The 23521-nt window shown below is 40.7% G+C and overlaps 2 protein-coding genes across 3 annotated transcripts in view; one reads left to right on the forward strand and one right to left on the reverse strand.

Moving 5' to 3' along the window:
• Positions 1-23521, forward strand: part of LOC145478802 (uncharacterized) — a 210952-nt gene that overhangs the window by 30839 nt on the left and 156592 nt on the right. Inside the window, exons 5-7 of one of the 2 annotated variants that reach the window (XR_014048331.1) lie at positions 914-1177; positions 2867-3469; positions 4203-4789. Coding sequence is in view for 1 of the 2 variants with exons in the window: in XM_081456973.1 (XP_081313099.1) it covers positions 914-1177; positions 2867-3469; positions 4203-4621 (1286 nt within the window). In the remaining variant the exon portion in view is untranslated. Of the gene's footprint in view, positions 1-913; positions 1178-2866; positions 3470-4202; positions 6561-23521 lie in introns of those variants that run through there. The other variant, XM_081456973.1, reaches the window with a different exon arrangement.
• LOC145478848 (uncharacterized) overlaps positions 5461-23521 on the reverse strand; it is a 38076-nt gene continuing 20015 nt past the window's right edge. Inside the window, exon 2 of the mRNA XM_081457032.1 lies at positions 5461-5523. The gene's annotated coding sequence lies outside the window, so the exon portion shown is untranslated. The remainder of the gene's footprint in view (positions 5524-23521) is intronic.

Below are 23521 nucleotides of genomic sequence, written 5' to 3' on the forward strand. Positions count from 1 at the left end.
AGCTTGCTTATGACATGATAAGAATTCGTTTTATGTGGCATTGGCCTTAGGATGTGGGTGGTTGTCAAGATAAAGTATAAAATTGCTCTATAATGATCGCATCTACTACCCGCGGGCATGGGGACTCCCATATAAAAAGGAAGGAGGTGCTCATCATATTTTTTAGGAGTTAAAAACGCTCTTTTGGTACCTCTCAGGGCGTTCAGCCTCAAAAGGTCCATAGTAGTAGCTTTCGTGTTGCCTTTTAGGGTATTGATCCAAAAAAATATGACAAGAAATAATGTTTTGTTTTAGAATTGGTACCTCTTAGGGGTGAAAAACATTTCAAGCCACACCCACAAAACAGGATCTTGGTTTTTCCAAATTTCCAACGAACACCCCCGTCCTTTTTATTTTGGAGTCTTACCTCAGGGATCTTCTCTTTATTCGGTTGTCTTTGAACAAGACAGAAAGTTTGCGTTCTCCCGACGACTACAGTCCTGTTGTCACATTGTTCCCTTACAAAATGGCTCACAAAATGGCTCAACCATATTTCATCTTATATTTTATATTTATTTCAAGACAACTTTTCCTGTTCTTTGTGAATTACTCATTTTTTAAACGATTGGAGGGGGGTGTCATGGACTGAGAGGCCTGTTTTCTCGGATGGGCACGCCCATGACGGTTCTGTCTTCGTGTACCGGTACACAAGAACCGATACAAAAGAAAGTAAGACTTCCAGACAAAGGCAATACAATGGTTATTGCCTCGGTGTGTCAGTACACGGGGACTTAACCCTCTCCTTACATTGACTTACATTAAGATAAGTTTGTTGTAAGCCGCTGTTGAACATAAAAGATTAATTTTATAACAGAATAGTGAATGATCAGTAAGTTTTAACAAGGTCTTTTCATTGTCCACTTGTGTTTAACAGCTCAAGAAACTGAATGCCTTGAAAGACCTAGAGAAAGGCGTCGGAGAAATTCTGATTCTAGTTTGTATTGCAAGGCGAGAGATGAGGAGACTGCACAGAATGAAGGGAGAGCAGAAACAAAACATCGGGACTCCGAGAAATATGAGTTCGTTCAGAGCTATCTACAAAACATCCAGGAGACACTCAGTACGACAACAGAGACGACTGACAGTGGAATAAGAACACATGGGGAACCATCTGATCTTGAAATGCAAGACATCTCTGGTAACTATAATTTATTAATAATTGATTGTTTGGGTTCACAAATATTAAACAATTATTAACCAAAAGGGACGTAAACAGCGCAGGTTATGGAGCAGAGGTGAGTTGCTGCAATGAGGATAATAATTGTCTTAGGAATTTAATGCCTAATGCTGCTAATGCTGGTACATGTATGTTGACTGGAGAGTGTAGCATTAGCCTAACCAGGCCTAAACTTGATACGAAACTTGAGTAGAACAAAATTAGTGATCGACCGATCAAAAGCTACAGCCACTGGCCAGTTAATCTTTGATAATTAACACTTAGTGACTGGTTCCTCGGGAAACCGGTTGATATTTGTTTTCCAAGTATCTCAATGTTTCCCAAGGAGGAACAGAAGGAAACATTGAGAACTGATGGAAACAAAACTGGTTTCCCGAGGGACCAGCCTTTTAGTCATTTGTTATAAAGCACAACGAAAACGAATTAGTGGAGGCGGTCGTCGGTCAACATTCGCGGATAACATTGCACCGTTACCCTCTTTCGTCATAGATTTACGATGTTGCCCGCTCAGTGACGTTTGGTGGGAAACAGTTTTGTTAAATGTGACATGTCGTGACCTCGAAGAATCATGACAGCCCGCGCTATTGGGGAAAAAAATCCAGCTATATATTTATGACAAGTAGTTCGTATAGTGTAATCGTCCGGGTGAGGGTAGTTCTGAAAAGAACTGTTATTGGTGACTGAAATTTCGACAACCTGAGCGGAAGTCATCTTCAGAGTCAAGTGAATAGCGTTTGTCAGACGATGATGTTCTAAGTCTGGTCCGTTGAACGTGTTTGGTCAGTTTAGCCATGATGGTATTTACTATATATAACAAGTGTCCTTATGTTCTACGATTCCATTGCTGCATGGCATTTTGGGAATAAAAGGCGGGCCAAAAGTTCGCATACTAATGCAGGAATGCCTCAAGAAAAAAGTTTCAGAACTACAATCAAATTTAAGACGGGAAAATAAATATGTCGAAGAAAAGGTTAGTTCTTTCTAAACGCTTATGAAGACAAATTGTGGTACTGAAATTTTTCCCACCCGTTGTTGTATTACAGGTGACAGTAAGAACAAATGAATGACATTCTTGCTTTCTGTTTATATTGTTCTCTGTGTACTGTTTTCGTCTTTCGGTCGACAACTCGCTGTGACAGAAAACAGGGGGACCAAATCGACGTAGCCTGCTTAGCAGGCGTAAAACAGGGATGAGGGAAATTAAAGGGAGAGCGAGAGCGGCGATTGAAGGAGCAGGGAGAGGACTGAGGAATGCGTTCCTTCCCTTTCTTCCTCGCGTTTTTTGCAGCCCTACCCCTTCCCCGTTTATGCCTGCAACGCATGCGCAGGCTAAATCGACCGTGATCACGAATAAGATCGATTTCTTATATCGCCCCTCCCAGGCCCTCATTTCATTAGTCCTTAGACAAAAAGGGATAAATATCTTAGCTTTGGATGCCGCATATGCCATGCATCAACAATTCAGTAAAATTACAGTTGGATTTCAGTTTCGCATGATTGCTTGAATTATAATCTAGATTCCTGGATTTCTTATCTCCCTTGGTTTTGGTTTCTCGCTATCATGTGAAAACCGACTCATCATGATCCAGCGTGGTAAAACAAGTTATATTCCGTTATAAAAGAAATAATGGATTTTTTCCCCTTTTTTAGATCACCCATTTCAACTTTGCTTGAAAGATCTCGAGGAAGATGTCATCCGTGAACTGAGAGTAAGACTAGCTGGCGACCAAGTTGCTGCGAGACATATTTATAACTCATTTGGTATCAAAGGCCCTTTTCACGAATCGATGAATATTTTCGCATTATTTCCTGACACTCCTGTGAAGTTATTGAAAGACGTTCTCGAGGCTTTACAGCTGTATGACCTGGTAGAATTGCTGGAGAGAGCGCAGAAACCGCAACCTGTCAGATCGCTACGACCTGCTCTTCCTTTACAAGAGATAGAGAAACTGAGAAAAACTACTGATCCTCGTCCCACAACATATCATAGTAATGTTGCTGTTCTGATTGTTACTGACAAAACGAGTCATCATACAAAAGGGATTGAAGGGTTTTTCAAAGGTCTCAGCTCAAAGAGCGATGTGACTGTATTTGAATGGAAAACACGGGATTACGAGTTACAATCACGGCTGAGTTGGTTGGGGAGACTGGATGAAACAAAGGTTCAAAGGATGGAACAGGAGGCGCAGAAGGAAATGGAGACCAAAGAGACAGCTTTGTCAGCGGTCATAGAGAGGTGGATACACAACCAAGGTTGATGACAATGAAAATGAAATATTTTCTACTTTATATGAACGTGAATCTGACCTTGCCTCTAACGTAATTTCGTTATATTTGACTAAACATCAATACATTTACTGAGTTTCCATTTCTTTCATCCCAAGATAAATCTGATTGTGTTTAGTTCTGTGAACAAGGGGGGTGGAGTATAGGTGTGAAATGCTTAGTGGTTATGAATTCGTAATATCCTAGCAAGTGTTCGAGAATAAACGAGTAAGAGTAGTACAGTCTGGGATTGGGATGGATTATCATTCTTAGGGAGAAAATGAAAAGCAGATATTTGAGAAGGGCGAAGACAGAAACAACGATACCAATGTCCAACTTTCGTTTAAAAGAAAACTTTCCAAGCTTTTGCGCTAGCCTGGCGTGTTCCTCACTTTTTGATAACATTTCTCACGTGTCTGAAGAGCGTGGTGCCTTTGCAATCATTTACTCTCCATCTCCGGTGTCCCATCTAACGTAATCAATAAGAAGACATTTATCACGCCATGAAATGTCTTTGAAAATGTCGATTTCCTCGTGCTCACGGAAGCTTGCACCGAGCGCGTGTGGGAAGTTTTCCCGACCTACTCACATTAAACCGTCCGATCATACAAAAATGCCCGCTAATCTCCCTATATTGTTTTCTTTACATTTAACACAGCGGTTTTGTAACAGTATTAAGAAAGAATGCTGATCTTTGTTCTTTTTGTACCACTTTTTTTAGGAAACTATTCATTGTTTGCTGTGTTTGTAGCCGAGATGTTCAGGATGTTTGAGTCTACGTATTTTTTTGGAGAGGCAATGAAAAGACTGGTGTCCGAAATTCCAGACAAAATTAAATTTTTTATAGGGAGCTGGATCCCAGTCAGTGTCCGAGAATCTTCAGAGAGCCTCGTGGTAATTGCTGCTTATGCCGAATACGCGCTCCTTGAACGTCTGATGCTGGATATTCTTAACAAGCGCTGGCAGACGCTGGACCTGATATCAATGATGGAAGAGTTAAAAAGGTCTGTGACTAAAGAGCATATCGGGCCTAGGAAGATATGGTTTAACCCGGCTTTTCCAGTGGTACCAGTACTAACAGACAGTTTGTCGTCTCGCCCAAGATTTAAAAAGGAGGAGGATCCGACTGACAGTGCGTAAGTTAATCGTCTTGATAGTTCTATATATCACACAGCTCCAAGTGATCTTATTGGTGGAAATGTCCTGGTTTTCAAAAGCCAAGAAAAAAAGAACCAAATAAAATATCGTGGATAGCTTTGATTGTAGAATTATAAAACCATTCGTCGCTCAGATAAATGTACGGTAAAAGTGTGGGTAGTTAACTTTCTTAACTCTTTCGTCTGCCTGACCGACAGACACCTTGTCGGTCTAACTTGTGGTCATAAGGACTCGATGCCAAAGGTCTGAAAATCACCTTCACCTTTCCTCCTGCTTTGAGCACCTTTGGGTTCGCTATTGAGTACTTGATTCTGACACGAGACTAACACTCGAAACAGTTCCTATTGTGGAATTATAGTTGGTGACAATTGTAAACTCACGATTGACTGTAACACAGAAGATGAAAGGCTCGGAATCATTTTCTTGTATAGATTTTGAACAGTTTTTATTACAGGTAAATGATGTGATTTACTTAGCTTTTAGTGTATCTGTTGGTGTAAAGTCTCGCCGTGGCCAATGATACCTTGGCGGTGTAGGAGGGTATGAATGGAATCACGGTTTAACTGATAGCTGAGTCCACACTACTTCGTAGAAATTTGAAAACGATGTCTTCACTCTGAGAACGCATCAAATGTTTTCCGTCCACTCACACTACCCCGAAGAAATTTAAAATCATCGATCATTTTGGATTTGCGTTTGAGGAAAACTCGGTCAGGGGAATCATATGATCGTGTCGTGATCGTTTTCGAAAAGCTCCGTTTTCAAAATCCACACTAAAACGCAAGCCTTGGTTTTTCAAATTCCTCCAGTTTGAAGAACGTTTTGAAAAGCTCCGTTTTGGTGACGGATTAGTGTGGACTGTAGGGCTAACTGTAGAAATAAAGCTGCGTTTTCAAATATCTCCTGCGCAGTGTGGGCGAGGCCTAATATAATGCACGGCATATTGTATTTTTTCTTATGCGGAAACAGACTAGTGATGTGTTTAATATGACTCAGAGCACGCTTTTGAAATGAAATTTTCCCGGATGATATCGTGTTTAAATAACTACTTCTGTGAGTTTGCTAATATTATTTTGCAAAATAAAGAAGAAAACGCCAAGGATGATGAAACGAAATCAAACACAAACAAACCAACCAAAACAAAATTTTCCACCAGCCTGTCAATTTTGATCTCTTGCCATCTTGTCACAAAATCAAAATGATGAACTGTTATCCACTTCCATACTTGGGATGCTGCGCTTTTTTCCCCAAGAGCTTGTCCTTTTCAATTTTACTGTATAGGATCTTTTTATCCAATTTATTTGTATCATTGGTAGCATTTGGCAATATGATATCGATATTCAAAAAGGCCAACTTTCGATAATCAGGAGGGACACTGTACCTTTAATTGTCAATTTTAGGTCCAGTATCGGAAAATTTAGTTAGTTATTTGTTCTATTTCATTTAGTTAGTTATTTGTTGTTAGGCGCACGGAGTTGAGAAAAGCGCCCTTTAAAAATGTAAATATTATTATTATTACAGAGGTATTAAAATAATACTTCGTTCACATGAAGCGACTGACAAAACATAAGCTTCTTTCTCTAAAATGTCACTTAATTAATCAAGTATGCTAGAGAAATACACTTAGAGATGAAAGATAGGAAACTTAAGATAACTTCTCTTTGAATAAAATCTCCATTGTATCTATTTATGCATTTTTTACTAAAAAGTGACCTGCCGGAGGAAAACAAAACAGACAAAAAAAACAAAGCACGGATCACAAGTTCCGGTTATATTGCCCCCACTAGCCTGTGTAGCAAGCGTTCCCGTACGAGGCGAACGTGGGAAAATGCGAAGGAGCAAAAAGGTGGAAGGAGGGGCGGTGGGGGAGGGGAGCGAAGGGAACGCTTGCCCGCAAACCCCTCGATTCTGAAAAACCCGTTCGCCCACGAACAGAGCTTCTGATTGGTACGGCGTAGTATATTTGATTGATAGGTTTGACATGTAGGTGTCAAATTATTACGCTAACTTGGGATCAAAGAGATCAAAATGGCGGAATGTGTGGAAGATTTTGAATCGTGTTTGAGCGAAGTTTTGTTGAAGCTCAACGAAACCGGGATGGCTTTTTCGTTGAAAAAAGAACAAGAAAGTGCAATGCGCCATCTTTTTAACGGCAAAGATTTAATGCGATTTAAAATGAAAAACTGAACTGCTTGGACGATATTCATCAAGGGAAGTTCAAGGTTATTTATGCTTCAGCTGAAGCCGCCATGGATAAGCGCTTTCTCGAAGCTCTAAATACAAAAGATTCGTTATTTAACGAAAATATGGCTGCGTGTGTTGTAGACGAAAGTCATACAGTAGAAACTTGGACGGGGCTGAGGTAAACTTGATCGCCGCTTTGAAATCGCGTTTAATGTTGTTTACCCCACTTGCTACTATTTTGACAGTAAATAAACAAATTGATTTCATTATGAAACATGCGAGGCCTTGTAAATAAAAGTCTTTTGACTTAATAAGTGTACGTGTGGTATTTGCGGTTGCCTGTCAATTCTTGTTACTTGCAGTAGGCGCATGGCGCATGCATATTGCCTTGCTTGCCAATTCTTGTTAATTGCCGCACTATTTGTTTACTTTCTTCCTCCTGGGGAATTCTCGTTGTCGTTTTGCCGGTACTATCAACGATCACTACTTTAACGTGAAGTGTCCCATCGGTTGGTAAATCATCGATGTTCTAGTTCGAATCAATGCACTCCTTTAAGGCTTGCTGGGACTGTTCAGCTGTTCTTGCAAATAAAGAGTTGCGAGAAGCTTTAGCAGAGTTGACACGAACAGACTTGCGACAAGGACTGCTGCCCGGCGGAGTTTCGAGCAGCCGCTTGGATGCGTTAATCCTCTGTTTTGGTAGAGTTTTGCAAGCAGCAGCCTCACTGCCCATTGAACTCAGTACGAGCTGGTATAGTGTTCCCAAATTCCTTATTTTGTGAGCGCAAGGATCATATACACGGTCTGAAAATAGTTCGTTGTCTTCCACTACTTCGACTCTAACCGCTCTGCAAGTATCGGAAAGGATTTCTCCTCGTGTATCTTTTCGTTTTGATGGTTTGAAAAGATTTTCTGACGAAATATAGCCAGGTTTACCAGGTTGAGATGCTGTTCCGAATTTAACCTTGAAAGAACACCGACAAATTCTGTAGCGTTCGCTTGGAGTTTCTCGCTCTCGGGTGTTCGACATCTTAAATTTTCCCGGGTTTGACAACTCACATGGAGTATTTGTTTTGAAGGAAGTAAACTTTTACATCCGGTAATCTGTAATTGGCTTACTCAGTGACAGACTGTCAATCACTGAGTGAAATCAACCGTGAAAAGTCGATGGGTGGTCGGTGGGCGTTTTTCAGAATCGAGGGGTTTGCGGGCAAGCGTTCCCTTCGCTCCCCTCCCCCACCGCCCCTCCTTCCAACTTTTTGCTCCTTCCCATTTCTCGCGCGGCCCGAATGCGAAAAACTCCTTCGCGCGGCCCACGTTCGCCTCGTGCGGGAACGCTTGCTACGCATGCTATGCCCCCACTGGCCACCACTAACAAGTGAAATACTGTCATTTGCAGTGCTTTATGATTCCTTGGCTCTTCAATGTGACTTCTTTAACATTTCTCGTCTGGTTTGCTACTTTGGTAATCACTGACGCATATAGAACTTACTGGAGCGAGTGTTATCTACAATCCAAACCAGTAAATTTGAATAGCTGTAATAGGAACCGTCACAAAATAAAGTTTAATTTAATTTTGTACCTTAAACCTCCTCAAACTACGACCAAATTATCGAAAACTCAAGGGTTTTCAGTTTTGTTTTGTTTTGTTTTTACAACTGAATAAACAGGAAAATAATTGATCACACCCGCGAACGGTTCTCATGGCAGGCTCTGAACAAGCTGCGAGTTTTTTTCTTTTCTGTTTTTAAAGCTTGAAAATGAACGCTTTTTCTTATGTAAAAACAACATCATAATAGTGTCCATCAAGATTTATAGCATCCATGTATTCAAGTCATCTTGAAGGGTTAAATGTTCCCTAAAACACGTCAGAGCAAGGTCGTCAACAACAATAGTGCGTTCAATTTCTCCACAAATAACCATTCTTCGCTCGGGGTGAGTGTTGCGATAATAGTGATAAAAATGGTGGTCTAGAGCCTCATAAAAACGCCCTCGAACACGCATATCTGTCTTTTCGTCAGGGCCTGTTTTTTCCGTGGAAGGGCATTTAGTACCATTTGCTTTCCTTTGAACTTCAAACGTGGTGATGTAAGACGTTATATTAGTGTTTCCAGTCTTTTTAGGGTCGATATTTTCCCCGGCCATTAAAATCTCTCAGTTCCATCATTTTGTCCCTTTGCGTGAACGTGCGCAACTGATCCATGTGTTGCTCGAAAGAAAGCAGCTCGTCGTAGGACATTAGACCATCACCGTGTTGATACGCTCTACACGGTTTCAGCCGTCTGCAAAGTGACTGCACAGGTCGTGGGAGGATCTTGGGGGCAATGGGTTAATCGTTAGTAATCGCGTTCTTAGGCGAATCACCGCGGCATATTGATCCAATATTTGCTGTACGCCAGAATGAACGTATGTTTCATCTTGTCTTTGTACGTCCTTAGAACCCTTCCATTTCGAGAGAGCAAGGTCCTTGCTTTGCAGCGGCTTGTAATGATGGAAAATTATTGTCGATTGCCACATGGGATTTGTAGGACTCGTTTTTCTGTTCTTTCTCGCGAAGAGCTAAAGGCGTTTGACTTTTCACATTCGGACGCCTATCAAGACGAGGAAGCTTAAAAAAAATTCAGCGGCGAATAGTCATCTTCACTGTTCAGTGATTTGAGCAATGTTGCATAAAAAGAGCCGCATTTCGCCTGTTATTGTGCGCTATTTCTTTGGGCGTTGCCCTTCTGAAAAGGAGATTGTAGAATAAGGAGTATTTATCATCGGGATTGTACATTTAATAGGCCAAAAGTGGAACTTAAATCTATTAGTTTTGACAGGAAGGGAAACAACATCTGCTGGGAAACCGCTGGAGTTTGGAAAGGTATTTTACCATGTCAACATACTTGAGCTGCAGTGCGCTTTCACGGCATACACGGCATTGAGTGGCCAGTGGGATGACTGGACTTGGAATTGACGGAGCCTTTACCCTCGCGGTCAACCTAACTAAAACGATTACTACGGACTGTGCGGACTGCAGACTGGTGATTGAATGCAGACTGAGGGCAAAATGCAGACTGCAGATGGCAGACTTTTTAAATGTGTTGTTTGCGTTCTACACTGACCGATTACCCTCCTGCATAATTGAATACGCTCTTTTTACATTAGAACGTCTAATTTTGAAGCTGAGGCTGAACGTTCTTATATTTGTTTTTTGCGATTTGAGGCTGATAATGTTCTTAAAGATGTTCTTTAATTTACATGGTTTACAGTATTTCAATAAATCAATTACTAGTACCATTGAGTACTATAACTCCAAGGCTGAGAGAATATAAGGTCATCAACCTTGATAATACTTCAGAATTTGTACATGTACCTTTTGATGACTTTGATGGTGTGGAAGTTGTTTTGGAACAGTTATGAATAAGAACTGCTGATTAATACAAACCGAGATGTGTGTCATGCAATAAGAAAACCATTGTTAATATTATACAAAACATGTCCTTAGTATTTGGGTTAATTTACATTTTTTGTTACCTTTATTTTATGCTTGTCATTTAAGATACAGATTAGCAATATAAAAACGTTCTTAATCGACTCAGCCTGAGGAATGTTCTTAATACGTTCTTAAAATTTTGGTCTATCTCCGCCTCAACGTTCTTATAAAAAAGGTTCTTATGAAAAAAAGGAGTGTATGTAAAGTCATTTAGCCGATGTTTCACAACGAAAACCTAATACAGTCAAACTTGTATACAACGGCCCTGTATATAGCGGTCACCCTGTGTATAATGATCACTGAACAACTTCTCAAAATTTGTTCCTTATATTTACTGTTAAGTTGACCTGCATATAGCGGTCACCTGTATATAACAGACGCGGTCACCCTTTAGACTTCCTGAATCCACAATTTCATTATCTTTTACCCATACATAACGGTCACGAAATTTGGTTACGATTAACGAATAATGACAAGCTTTATTCATCAGCTCGTTAAATAGCAGCTACCAAGGCAGGGATATCACATATAATTATTAGTACTAAACACATCGGCAAAGTACGAGACATGCTTGCGGCAGATAACATTAAGGTGCCCTCGCTTTCCTCCTTTCAAACAATAGTTACTGTAACTGTAACAACATAACCGTACCACACTGTTTTCACTTTCGTCATAGTTCTCTGGTTATAACACTGTACTGTACTTATGAAGTTGACAGCCGCGGTTTTACACTGTATTAGGCTACTGTTTTATAGACCAAGACAGCGCTCGGCATCAAATTTCTCCTCCATCAGCTTCCGATGCAGCCACTTACAGGAGAAATTGTCACCTTGAAAAATGTATTCACACGGAACCTCGAGACTATGTATACCACGGACATTTTATGGGCATTTTTCTCGTATTTATTGCGTTTCTGTTTAAAATTGTTGTCAATAAATGTAAATTGAGTGATTACCACTTGAACACGTTGTTCATTAGCTTCAGTAGACTTTCACTGCATCTCCCTAAAAGTACACCACGGACAATTTATGGGCCATTTTAACGTGTTTATTGCGTTGCTGTTACTCGTTATTGTCAGTAAAACGTAAATTGAGTGATTACTTGCACATGAAAATGCAATTTATTGACTTCCAGGGGAGTTTAAAGGAAACCTATGTACAGCGGTCAACCTGTATAAAACGGTCACCTGGCCATTTCCCAAGGGTGACCATCATATACAGGTTTTGACCAATTTCGATTTATTAAAATTCAGCTTAACACAATAGACCTCGGCACGAATCTCTGGGGAATAAACCCCACAAACTCTGTAGTTATTTCCCAAAGGCTCGTACTGAGGTCTATTGTTTAAGGCCGAATTTTAATAATTCGAAATTGGTCTGTTGTACAGTAAACGCAATAAATACATTTTGCCTCCACTACACATCCGGACACACTAGACAGTGATTAAATTGGGTGCGTTGGCCAGCCAAGCCATCGTCCCGTTTATTCCATCTCAGCATAAAATACAAGCTATGAATAAAAAGACAATTGCTAAGTGCACCAAAGCCGGACACGAAAACCCTAAAACCAGCAAGTGGAGAAAATTGGGAACGTGTACCCCCGACCAAGGCAGTGGTGCAACCCTCGGGGTTTTAGGGTATCCTTAGTTAACATCAGTACTGTAGAATAATAAACCTAAGGCTTTACACAGCGATATAATAGCAATAAGAGAACTAAATAAACGTACAACAGTGGATTACAACTGATGATATTATTAAAAGAAAACCAAACTTAACCTAAACACGGCAAAGGCTGGCCATAGAATGTCTCACCTCGCCAACTGTCACCGATTACAAACTCAAATCCCACTATACACTGCGCACCTCAAACCCGTACCCAGCCCTCTGGTCCGTGCCGGCAAAATAGTAATTTATGCTAATTTAAGATCATCACAAATTACATTTCATGGGTAAATGTCTAAGGTTAATGTAGACCTTCATGGGTGCCTTCCGGGAAAATCTTTGTGCGCGCTGCTTTAAAGAAGACCTCGGTAAAACTATATTTCACTGTAAAGCTAATTAACAGTAGAAAAGAACAACAAATTTTGACAGTTTTGCTTTTAAAGGCAAGCACAAACCTTTAAACCCAAAACTGACCGTATTTGCTAAACTGAATTAGCAGCCTTTATGTTAGCGAGGACATCCAAACTGACTCGACTTTATCGCTGAGGAGATGATGGACTAACAAAGTGTGTGAGGCTTCTTCGATATATCCATGATTGGTTGCTCAGAAAATCCATTTCAAAGTTGAACAAAAGAAGATTTGCCGACTGCTGTTACTCGATGGGACGTCGATCACAAGAAAAACATTTCGATTTTCTTAAAACGTCGTAAAAGCCTCACAAAATGCTTTAATATCTGAGGAATAGTTTGGCCAAGTTTCGTTAAATTCCGATGAATCTACATACGCTATTATTCATTTCAATAGAGGCAATTTGGGTCAGATTTAAAAACAAAAATGGGGAACGATTCGTGGTAGACCCAAGACAACCAGGCGTTGAACGGTTGAGAGTGAATGGCGGAGATTTGGCTTTACCTCGTGGACGCATATTGAAAATGTGGCGAGAGATCGTGTAAGGTGTAGAGAGCCCCCTTGCCCCCAGAAGAGGGCAGCGACGAAATTCGCTTACGATTTGCGCTTGTGTTCAAATTAAGGAACGCGAAGACCGTGCACAATCGCATAGTATATCGCTTGAGATACGAATACAATAATCAAAGGCGATGATATCTGCGTGAGACACTGCGAGACGCAATAAACAGAAGAAGCGAAATACGAGTCCGTGAATAAGATTGCCGCGAAAACTGTTACTGCTCGAATCAGTGGTTGACACATTCTAATTGGCTTATAATTTACAGTTTGCGGATCTTTGACTTGTTTTTAACGTTTTTGTGGATAACTTGTCTAATTTAGCTAGAAAGGTGCATCAAACAAGAAAACTGAACTTGGTTCAACAACTGGTGATGTCTGACCCCCTTCGGGAAGGGTGGGTGGGTACTTGACCCATGTTTAAGTACAGGGGTGCCGCGAGGGTAGGGGCTTGAAATCCTGATCCTTTTTAGGGCAAAAAAATACTTTAAAAGCCCCACCCTATGTAGGGCAATGCCCTCCCTCTCTCTTAGGACCCTGTTTAGGACAAGAGACAAAATACACGTTCTCTTGATAGAGCTGGCCATCGCAATCAGAGGAATCATGTTTGATGGGCCTAACATCCAGTTATTCCTCTACAGGATAGCAAGGCACGTCAAATAAGCTAAGGTAGCAACAACCTCGTTCTCAGGGACCTCTCTCTCCGGTTGGAAGAGACAGGACCCTGGGAACGAGGTTGAGAGAGTAAACGCGTGACATTTCGTGAGCGGGGAACCTTTTTGTCACGCAATGTCTTCTGCAATACAGTTATAGGGTACACAAATATTTTTGTTCATAATCTTTGCTCTTTGAACTTTTTAAAAATGTATACTTTGCCATGGTTTGGAGTTAACTCTTAGCCACGAAAATATGTTTGAAACATGGTGTGTTTTAAGTGTTTTTAGGTTAAGTCCCACCTTAATCGACTCTCGGCCTGGGGAAAGTTCTTAATACGTTCTTAAAATTTTTTTGTTTATCTCAGCCTCAACGTTCTTATAAAAAAGTTTCTTATAAGAAACAGAGTGTACGTAAATTCATTTACCGATGTTTCACAACGAAAACCTAATACAGTCCAACCTGTGTATAACGGCTCTATATATAGCGGTCACCCCGTGTATAACGGTCACTGAACAACTCCCCAAAAATCGACCCTTATATTTACTTTTATGCTGACCTGCATATAGCGGTCACCTGTATATAACGGACGCGGTCACCTTTAGACTTCCTCAACCCACAATTTCATTATCTTTTACCTGTATATAACGGTCACGAAATTGGGTCACGATTAACGAATATATAATGACAAGCTCTATTCATGAGCTCGTTAAATGACAGCCACCAAGGTAGGGTTCTCCAGGTCTCACAAAAATACAAATAGACCAAACATATCACCTACGTCCGACACATGCTTTCATCAGCCTGAGATAACAAATAAAGTGCTGTCGCTTTCAAACAATTGCCGGTTTTCACACGACGTCACTAAAATTCAAACTACAAAACTATTGATCCTTATGACATTTTACTTCCATGATGTATAAGAGCAGCTGAAAACTAATATTCATACAAATTTTTGCTCCGAATGGGTTCTTGGTTTTGTGATAGACTACGCTTGAATTTCTAAGCTTTTGCGTGACGCGACATTTACATGACGGCCGAGAGAGAGCTATCATGTTGGTTAAAAATGCGACTTAATTCGGGTAATTGGGTTATCTGAACAGTTCTTGTATTATAAAAAGTATCATTTTAATGTTTTTGAGTTCCTCGAGAGATAAATTCACGCTTTTGTAGCAAAACTCAGTGAAGGATGCTTCTGTTGGTTTCCGGCCGCCATGTTGGTGCCCATCCGGATGGGCACCAGCATGGCGTCTCCATACAAATCTCTATAAACTTGGGTAAAAAGTTTCTCCGCATATCTCGCATAAGAAAAATTGCTGTGACCTGAATCTTGGCGAGAGTCTTAACATTTATTTTCTTTCTTTTCTCAGATTCTGGACTTTATGTATTGAACGGTTTTGATTTTATTTTGATCTATTTTGAATGGCATGACACTGAAAACCAGCAATAGTTACTGTAACTGTAACAACACAACCGTACCACACTGTTTTCACTTTTGTCATAGTTCCCGGATTATAACACTGTATTGTACTTATGAAGTTGACAGCCGCGGTTTTACACTGTTTTAGGCTACTGTTTTATAGACCAAGACAGCACTCGGCATCAAATTTCTCCTCTATCAGCTTCCGATGCAGCCACGTATGCATCAGTCAATTCCAGCAGTGCCCATCCCTCCCCCAGGTAACCGCGGGGCATTTGCACACTCCGTCAGTCCCGGGGGTGGGGTATTCGCAATTTTATCGCAACCCGGGGGCTGGGCATTTGCGTACCCCGGGGTGACCCCCGGGCATTTGACACACACGTGTTTTCGAAAGTGCCATGGATGAGTTCATCGGGAAAGACGAGCCGTTTGTCGAACAATGGCTTGTCCGTCAGGAACTAGAGAAACTTTGAGATGTTTTTAAAGGTGTGTTTTCTCAGTTTCAGCTATTTCTTCATTACTTGTAAGCGTATAAATATGAGCGACAAGGTGAACTATATTTTGTTTATCACAAGACGATCACTGTCGTGAACACAACTATTTCCCATTTCGCATTAAGAGTGAATGCCTGTAAAAATGGACCTAAATCGCCTATCAATGGCACAAGTCGAAAAATTGATTTCGCTTGTATTTTGTCCATAGATAGGTCCTAGTAAGAATAGAAACGGACCATAGTTAGTTTCTGCTAATACAGCTTTCTTTGGTAGAAATACGCCAAAAACGATTTCGACCCGATTGGGCTCAAAAACTACTTCCGGTTTTGCTGAATTTTCCGAATATTTGATTGCTTCGCGCTCCGCAGAACAGCTACTTGAGAATCTTTCAATGGATTTATATTCAGTTCAGGTCTTCGTGGTATGACTGAACGAAAAATAAAATAAATCAAAGTCAGTTTTGAGCCCGAAAAGAGATCAAACTGACACGCAAAATTGTACAGTGTGTCGCAAGAGAATTATTGCGTGAAAACATCGCCATATTTTTCTATGGGCTATAATTTTAAATACCATAAAAACACTTTCTACGGGTTAAATAAACACCCACCTGTTAGGATATCAAAAAATATCTCTGGGCAAATGGTTTCAAGTCGCCCGCCTTGGCCTGTGTTTCTCATAGATTTTGCCCAAAATCCGCCGTTGGAATGTAAGTAATTGCGTGACGCGGATAGCCACTCTCGAGTAAAATATTCGTTTCCAGCAATCCGATGAAAGCAGTTTTTGAAACGTTGTGTGGATAAAATAATGGAAAATGTTTTTTTGTCGTTTTTTTTTTTGTTGTTGTTGTTTTTTTTGTTTAAGTTAGTATAAATATATATGTTTTTTTCATTTGCTTTGCGACACCCACGACATCCATGATAAAGAACGTTACTACAGTACTCCGGGAAATGATTTTAACACTTGTTTATTTTGTTGATTTCACTGATAACTTACAACACAGTGGCAGTTTTAGAGATACACTTAACCAATCCTCTATGGTTTATGGCAATTGAATCATTGACTGACAAATAAAGTCAACTGGAAATACCATAATTTCTATAGACTACTAACTGCGTGACGGCATCTCAGCTCTTCTAGCTGTGTAGAAAATTTGTACCTACACAATATGCTCAAACTCAGCTAGAAAACCCGGAATTTCTTGAATTGAATTAGCCGAGGAAGAAATTGCGTTTAAGTTTCAATCATACTGGGAAAAAAATCCATCTTTTCTACTTTGGTTGTTTGATCAATTAACTGAAATTTGCAGATCAAAACACTGGTAGACAAATAAACATTACCGTGGTCGATCTAGGACTAGGTTTACACTAAAGGAGTTCCCGAATTCATCAATTTTAGAGTATTCGGATTAGTAGGGGTTTACAGTGAAAGGATATTCGGATTCTTAACCGTTTATACACGACGATAACTCCGGGAACATTCGTGATGGAATGGTTAACAAGCAGTTTGTTGCCTCGACAACGAGAAACAAAATGCCTCCGAAAATAAGGCTAGGGGTAGGTTGAGACAGTCTGAAGTTTTCTTTCAACTCGCTGACCACGGTACTATTGTCCATCATGTCAGGTCCCTCCAGGTATTTATTTAGGGTTTAGGGTCGAAAACCGTCCAGGTTTTCGATCGTGCCATCGTCGTCATCTGCGCAGTAAAGTATAAATTGGGTTTCTGAGGAGTATGGCATTACCCATTATAAAAGTGATTACCTACACCTGAAACAGCACGAGGTAATCACCCAGCGACCGCCATCAAATGGCCATCAATGTGCCAACGACTCGACTACGACTGGATCATGTAATCCGCCATTTTCGTTCCACCGCAAACTCAAAAGATCACAGGCGGAAAAATATCTGGATTCGAGAGAAAATCGTGCACACGACAGAACTCTCCGGATTCAAAAGTTTTCGGATTCAAAGTTCCCACTTTAAATTCCGGATTCAAAATCTCCGGAGACACGACCAAACCGGGGAGTTTTTATTTCGGTTTCGTCCACTTTTGTGTAAACGGCAAAATCAATCCAGCACTAAAACGTTCCGGATTCATCACGAATCCGGAACAATTTCCTCTAGTGTAAACCTACAATCCTGGCCATAAGTTGTTGGGACACCTCCCCTTTTTGCGCGCTAAAACCCACGATTTCAACTACGTCCTTAACGTTTTAGAACAAAAGATGAATAGAAGCAAGTACAATTGACCCCCCCCCCCCCTCTCCCCTAGCAATGTTCCATGAAAATGAAGCTATTCTGAAGACTAGATCGGATGTGGGAAAAAAGGAAAAAGGGACAATAGAAAGTGGTTAGACAGTTGTGTTGGAATCAAACGTGATTGCTGAACAATCGCTATTATTGTAATAAGACGTGAATATCTATCTTATCGTCTCTTTAGTTCGAGAATACTGTTCTAGGAGGCGAACAATTCTTGAAACGTGGCTATTCTGAAGCTATTGTCAAGGTTTTTTTTCTTCAAGATTTTTATCAACATTGACAGGGGGGAGAGGGGTAGGTGGGCTTGCGCGGTTTTGGTCTTAAAAGAGGCTGCTTGTGAAGTCATCTGCCGTAACTGTCCGAACACTTTTGACCAGGATTGTAGTCTTAAATGAACAGCGAACATCCATCTTGTTTTGTTCGCGGAAGTCGGTCACGGAAGAGCGAATTTCAATGAAATATATATATAATTTGATTAAGCAATTAGCCAAAAATAGGTTGGCCGCCAAAACAGTTTAGGGTTTAGCCTAACTCTAGCCTTAAGTTTTAAGGCTGAAGAAAAAAAAAGGAAAAAGCATTGAGCATTTCAGTTGTTTGAAACAGAAACATTCGCGCACAATGAACTACGTATAGTACGTGGGTAACCAGGAAAGCAATCCGTCCAGCACAGTAATTGTTCAAATTAACAGCTTACCGAGACACTCGCACTGTCGATGCCTCTTATTTATGACTTTTAGGATTTGTTTACTTTACTTTTTCCGACTTTTTACCAGGAGAAAAAGCACTAAATGTGCTGGCACAAATAAAAAGGTTTGACCGAAAATCGACCGTCGAAATCAACAAATACAAATTTAATCACTGTAGCATTCCTTCAGATCACGTAAGGCTACAAACCAACAATATCAACTTGTCATCACGCTTAACAAATGAACTTAGAACGATTTTCTTTCTAGAACTCGTTCTTGTAATTAAAATGATCAAAGAAAGATCGACAGCCTAAAACGTGGGGGTGGACAGGGGGGTCAGAACCTCCCGCCTCCCGTACCCTGCTCTCCCGCTTCCCGTACCTTTATCTCCCGCCTCCCGCCCTTTTCCGTGCTGCTCCCGTCCGCTGTAAATTGGCAGAGTCAAAACACATTCTAGCCATTTAGCTTCGCAATTCTTAAGCATTTCCCTTGTTTTAAATAATTTAACAAGATTACCACTGCCATATGTTTCAATTCAATGAGGTTTTGACCTACTTGTTTATCTTCTTTACGTTTCACCATTTTAGTCCATTTTCATCGGCTCTTCAGATTTGTTTCTGAAATCCGTTTTCAATACGTGACCACGGTGACGACGGGCTTAAAAGTTAATTCTAAATTGTATCTAGTTCTGATAAAGTATACGGATTTCCAGTAACCAGTCCGGCGTTTATTGGGATCAGACAATTAAATCATGGAAGTAGGACTTGTCTAAAACAAAAAAACTCGGACGTCAGACGAACCACTCCACACTCTCCAGGGCGCTCATAAAAGCAGCATTCAGTTAAGGCATCACTACACCACGCGGTGAAATCTTTGGTCCGTTCTGATTCACGGTCGGAAGGAGCAAGCTCCCAAGAAGGTCTTCCATGCACGGACCTTTCACTGCCGCACCGAAAAATACTGAGACCTAATAAAATTGTCTTGGACGACATTGATTTGAGATCGCCTGCTCGTCTCACCTTTTTGCAATTTGACAGCTTACGCGACACATGTGCACTCATGCCGCTTGACATTTCACGACCTATGACTTAACCACTGTCAACGGGTTTACTATTTGACCGGAGGTACGCCTGTTTTTCAGCCCAAGCGCAAAGTTTCATTTGCTCGTTTGCTCAGAAGTCTCAGAAGTGACTGAGAAGACGTTAAATGCAAGTCAAATACATTTTGAATTCTTGTTTTTGAAAGTATTCTAATGCATTGTTGAATTAAAAAAAATTAGCGTTTCGCATTTCTCTCCCGCTTCCCGCCCTTTCCTCCCCCGCCTTCCGTACCCCTCCCGCCCCCTATTCTCCCGGGCTCCCGCCCCCTGTCCCCCTCCACTAAAACGACATAGCAGTAACACCCGAACTTCGAGTAAATTGCTTTTAATTGGCTTTTTAATTAACGAAATTTCCAAAGCGATGACTTTCAAAATATTAAAGTTAAAAGTGGTCCATTATGTTTTTCTTTTTTCACCCAAATGTTCTAAGATAGCCATCTGCGGTTTGTTGGAAACGAATCATGTATTCAGGGTGACCGCCAGAGTCACGCAATTGTTTACATTCGCACGGCGGTTCAGGGAAAAATTCATGAGAAGCACAGGCCAAGGCGGGCGACTTAAAACCATTTGCCCAGAGATATTTTTTGATTTTCAAACAGGTGGGTGTACAGTTAACCCGTATAAAGTGTTTTTATGGCATTTAAAGTTATAGCCCATAGAAAAATATGGCGATATTTTAGTGCTATAATTCGTTTGAAACACATCGTAATATTTTGCGTTTGTGTTCGATCTCGTTTCAGGCTCAAACGAAACCTCGATTTATTTAATTTTTCACTCAGTCATGCCATGAAGGCCTGAGCTGAATGTAAAGACCATTGAAAGATTCTCAAGTAGCTGTTCTCCGGAGCGCGAAGCAATCAAATATTCGGAAAATTCAGCAAAACCGGAAGTAGATTTTGAGCCTAATCGGAAAAAAATCGTTTTTCGCAAATTTCTCCCCAAAAAAGCTGCATTAGCAGAAACTAACTATGGTCCGTTTGTTTACTAGCTAGGACCAATCTATGGGCAAAAAATGAGCGAAATCGATTTTTCGACTTGTGCCGTTGTTTGGTCCATAGTTATGGGCACTGGCTCTTAAAAACTAGCCTAGCATTTTTTAAATTCATGAAAGTGGACTTAAAATACTTAAGGTTTGCAAATTCCAATGATGCGATCTTCACGACAGATCGTGCGAGCTTAAAATGCAATGCATTATCACGCTATCCTCTAGCAAACTGTTAAAAACAAAATATTAAGAAATAAATATAATCAGAATCATCTAACAACGTCCTGCTGTCCTTGCAGTCTTACCGTTGCATTAAAATACTGAACAGTTGAACGTTTTATTCACTGATTAATAAAAAAACTGCAGAGGTGTTGGAAGGCGACGATTCCGGGGGCGGGGGATTTGCCCTCTTTCTTCGTCCCCACCCCGGGGCTTTTAAACAGCTTATGTGTCCCCACCCCGGGGAATTTGCCCATTTTTTAGAAAAAATGCTTATGCCCGGGGGTTAGCCCGGGGGGGGGGGGGGAGGAGATGGGCACTGCTGGAATTGACTGACACATTACAGGAGAAATTGTCACCTTCAAAAATGTATTCACACGGAACCTCGAGACCAGGTATACCACGGACATTTTATGGGCATTTTTGCCGTATTTATTGCGTTTCCGTTTAAAACTGTTGTCAATAAATGTAAATTGAGTGCTTACCACTTAAAAACGTTGTTCATTAGCTTCCATCTCCCTAAAAGTACACCACGGACAATTTATGGGCCTTTTTTAGCGTGTTTATTGCGTTGCTGTTACTCGTTATTGTCAGTAAAACGTAAATTGAGTGATCATTCGCACATAAAAATGCTATTTATTGACTTCCAGGGGAGTTTAAAGGAAATCTGTGTACAGCGGTCAACCTGTATATAACGGTCACCTCCCCAAAGGCTCGTGCTGAGGTCTATATTTAAGGCCGAATTTTAATAAATCGAAATTGGTCTGTTGTACAGTAGACGCAATACATACTTCATGGATAAATGTCTTTAAGGTTACTGTAGACCTTCATGGGTGCCTTCCGGGAAAATCTTTGTGTGCGCGCTGCTTTAAAGAAGACCTCGGTAAAACTATATTTCACTGTAAAGCTAATTAACTGTAGAAAAGAACAACATATTTTGACAGTTTTGTTTTGAAAGGCAAGCACAAACCTTTAAACCCAAAACTGACCGTATTTGCTAAACTGAATTGGCAGCCTTAATGTTAGCGAGGACATCCAAACTGACTCGACTTTATCGCTGAGGAGATGATGGACTTGTGTGTGAGGCTTCTTCGATATATCCATGATTGGTTACTCAGAATATCCATTTCAAAGTTGAACAAAAGAAAATTTGCCGACTGCTGTTACTCGATGGGACGTCGATCACAAGAAAAACATTTCGATTTTCGTAAAACGTCGTAAAAGCTTTAATATGCTTTAATATCTGAGAATTAGTTTGGCAAGTTTCGTAAAATTCCGATGAATCTACATACGCTATTATTCATTTCAATAGAGGCAATTTGGGTCAGATATAAGAACGAAAATGGGGAACGATTCGTGGTAGACCCAGGACAACCAGGCGTTGAGAGTGAATGGCGGAAATTTGACTTTACCTTGTGGACGCATATTGAAAATTGTGGAGAGAGACCGTGTAAGTTGGAGAGAGCCCCCTTGCTTTCCCTCCCGCCCCCCCCCCCCCCTTCCCCATGAGGTGTTAGAAGAATGATGATGAATTCACACAAAAACAAACCTTGATTTTTTTGGCCTCGAAAGAAATTCGCAGATTTCGCGCCTCACTGAAGCGATTGTCAACGCGGCCATGCCGTCAACCAATGAAACGTAACTTACAGCTCCCCAGTGAGTTTTGTGACAACGACGGCTATCAGGAAAGACGAAGTCTGCCGTGAATCATTCAGCAGCTTGTAAACCGAATCTGGAGATAAATGGAAAAGTGAAAAAGAAACACGATAGCGGAATAGCCTTTGAACAGGCCTACTCGACGAGACAAGCCGATTGCGGATATTTGACTTATGCGTTGAAAGTGAACGCGTAATTTAGTTAGTTTTGTTTAGTTTAATTATTTCCCATGATTAAAAAGTACATATTAAATAGTGCTACAGATAAAATTCATCGGCCTGTTTGTTGTGCTATATTTATGGTAATGCAGTCTTCGAAGGAGAGGACAGGAGCGTCTGAAAAGGCTGGCATGTCAAATATCAGTGATTAACTTCACCGGTAATTCCGCGGCAATCACCTTGTGCACCAGAAGAGGGCAGCGACAAAATTTGCTTACGATTTGCGCTTGTGTTGAAATTAAGGAACGCGAAGAACGTGCAAAATCGCATAGTATATCGATTAAGATACGAATACAGTCATCAAAAACGATGATATCTGTGTGAGAGACTGCGAGACGCAATTGCTGGTTTTCAGTGTCACGCAATTCAAAATAGATCAAAATCAAAATCAAAACCGGTCAATAGATAAAGTCCAGAATCTGGGAAATGAAAGAAAGTAAATATACAAAGACTCTCGCCAAAATTCTGGTCACAGTAATTTTTCTTATGCGAGATATGCGGAGAAATTTTTTACCCACATTTATAGAGATTTGTATGGAGACGCCATGCTGGTGCCCATCCGGATGGGCACCAACATGGCGGCCGGAAACCAACAGAAACATCTGTCACTGAGTTTTGCTACAAAAACGTGAATTTATCTCTCGAGGAACTCAAAAACATTAAAATGATACTTTTTATAATACAATAACTGTTCAGATAACCAAATTACCCGAATTAAGTCGCATTTTTAACCAACATGACAGCTCTCTCGGCCGTCATGTAAATGTCGCGTCACGCAAAAGCTTAGAAATTCAAGCGCAGTCTATCACAAAACCAAGAACCCATTCGGAGCAAAAATTTGTATGAATATTAGTTTACTTTTGTACCGACTGACTTCGCGCCAACATTTCTACTTTGCAAGGTTTTTAAGTA

This window comes from Orbicella franksi, chromosome 2 (assembly GCF_964199315.1).
Source record: "Orbicella franksi chromosome 2, jaOrbFran1.1, whole genome shotgun sequence".
Classification (NCBI taxonomy): domain Eukaryota; kingdom Metazoa; phylum Cnidaria; class Anthozoa; order Scleractinia; family Merulinidae; genus Orbicella; species Orbicella franksi.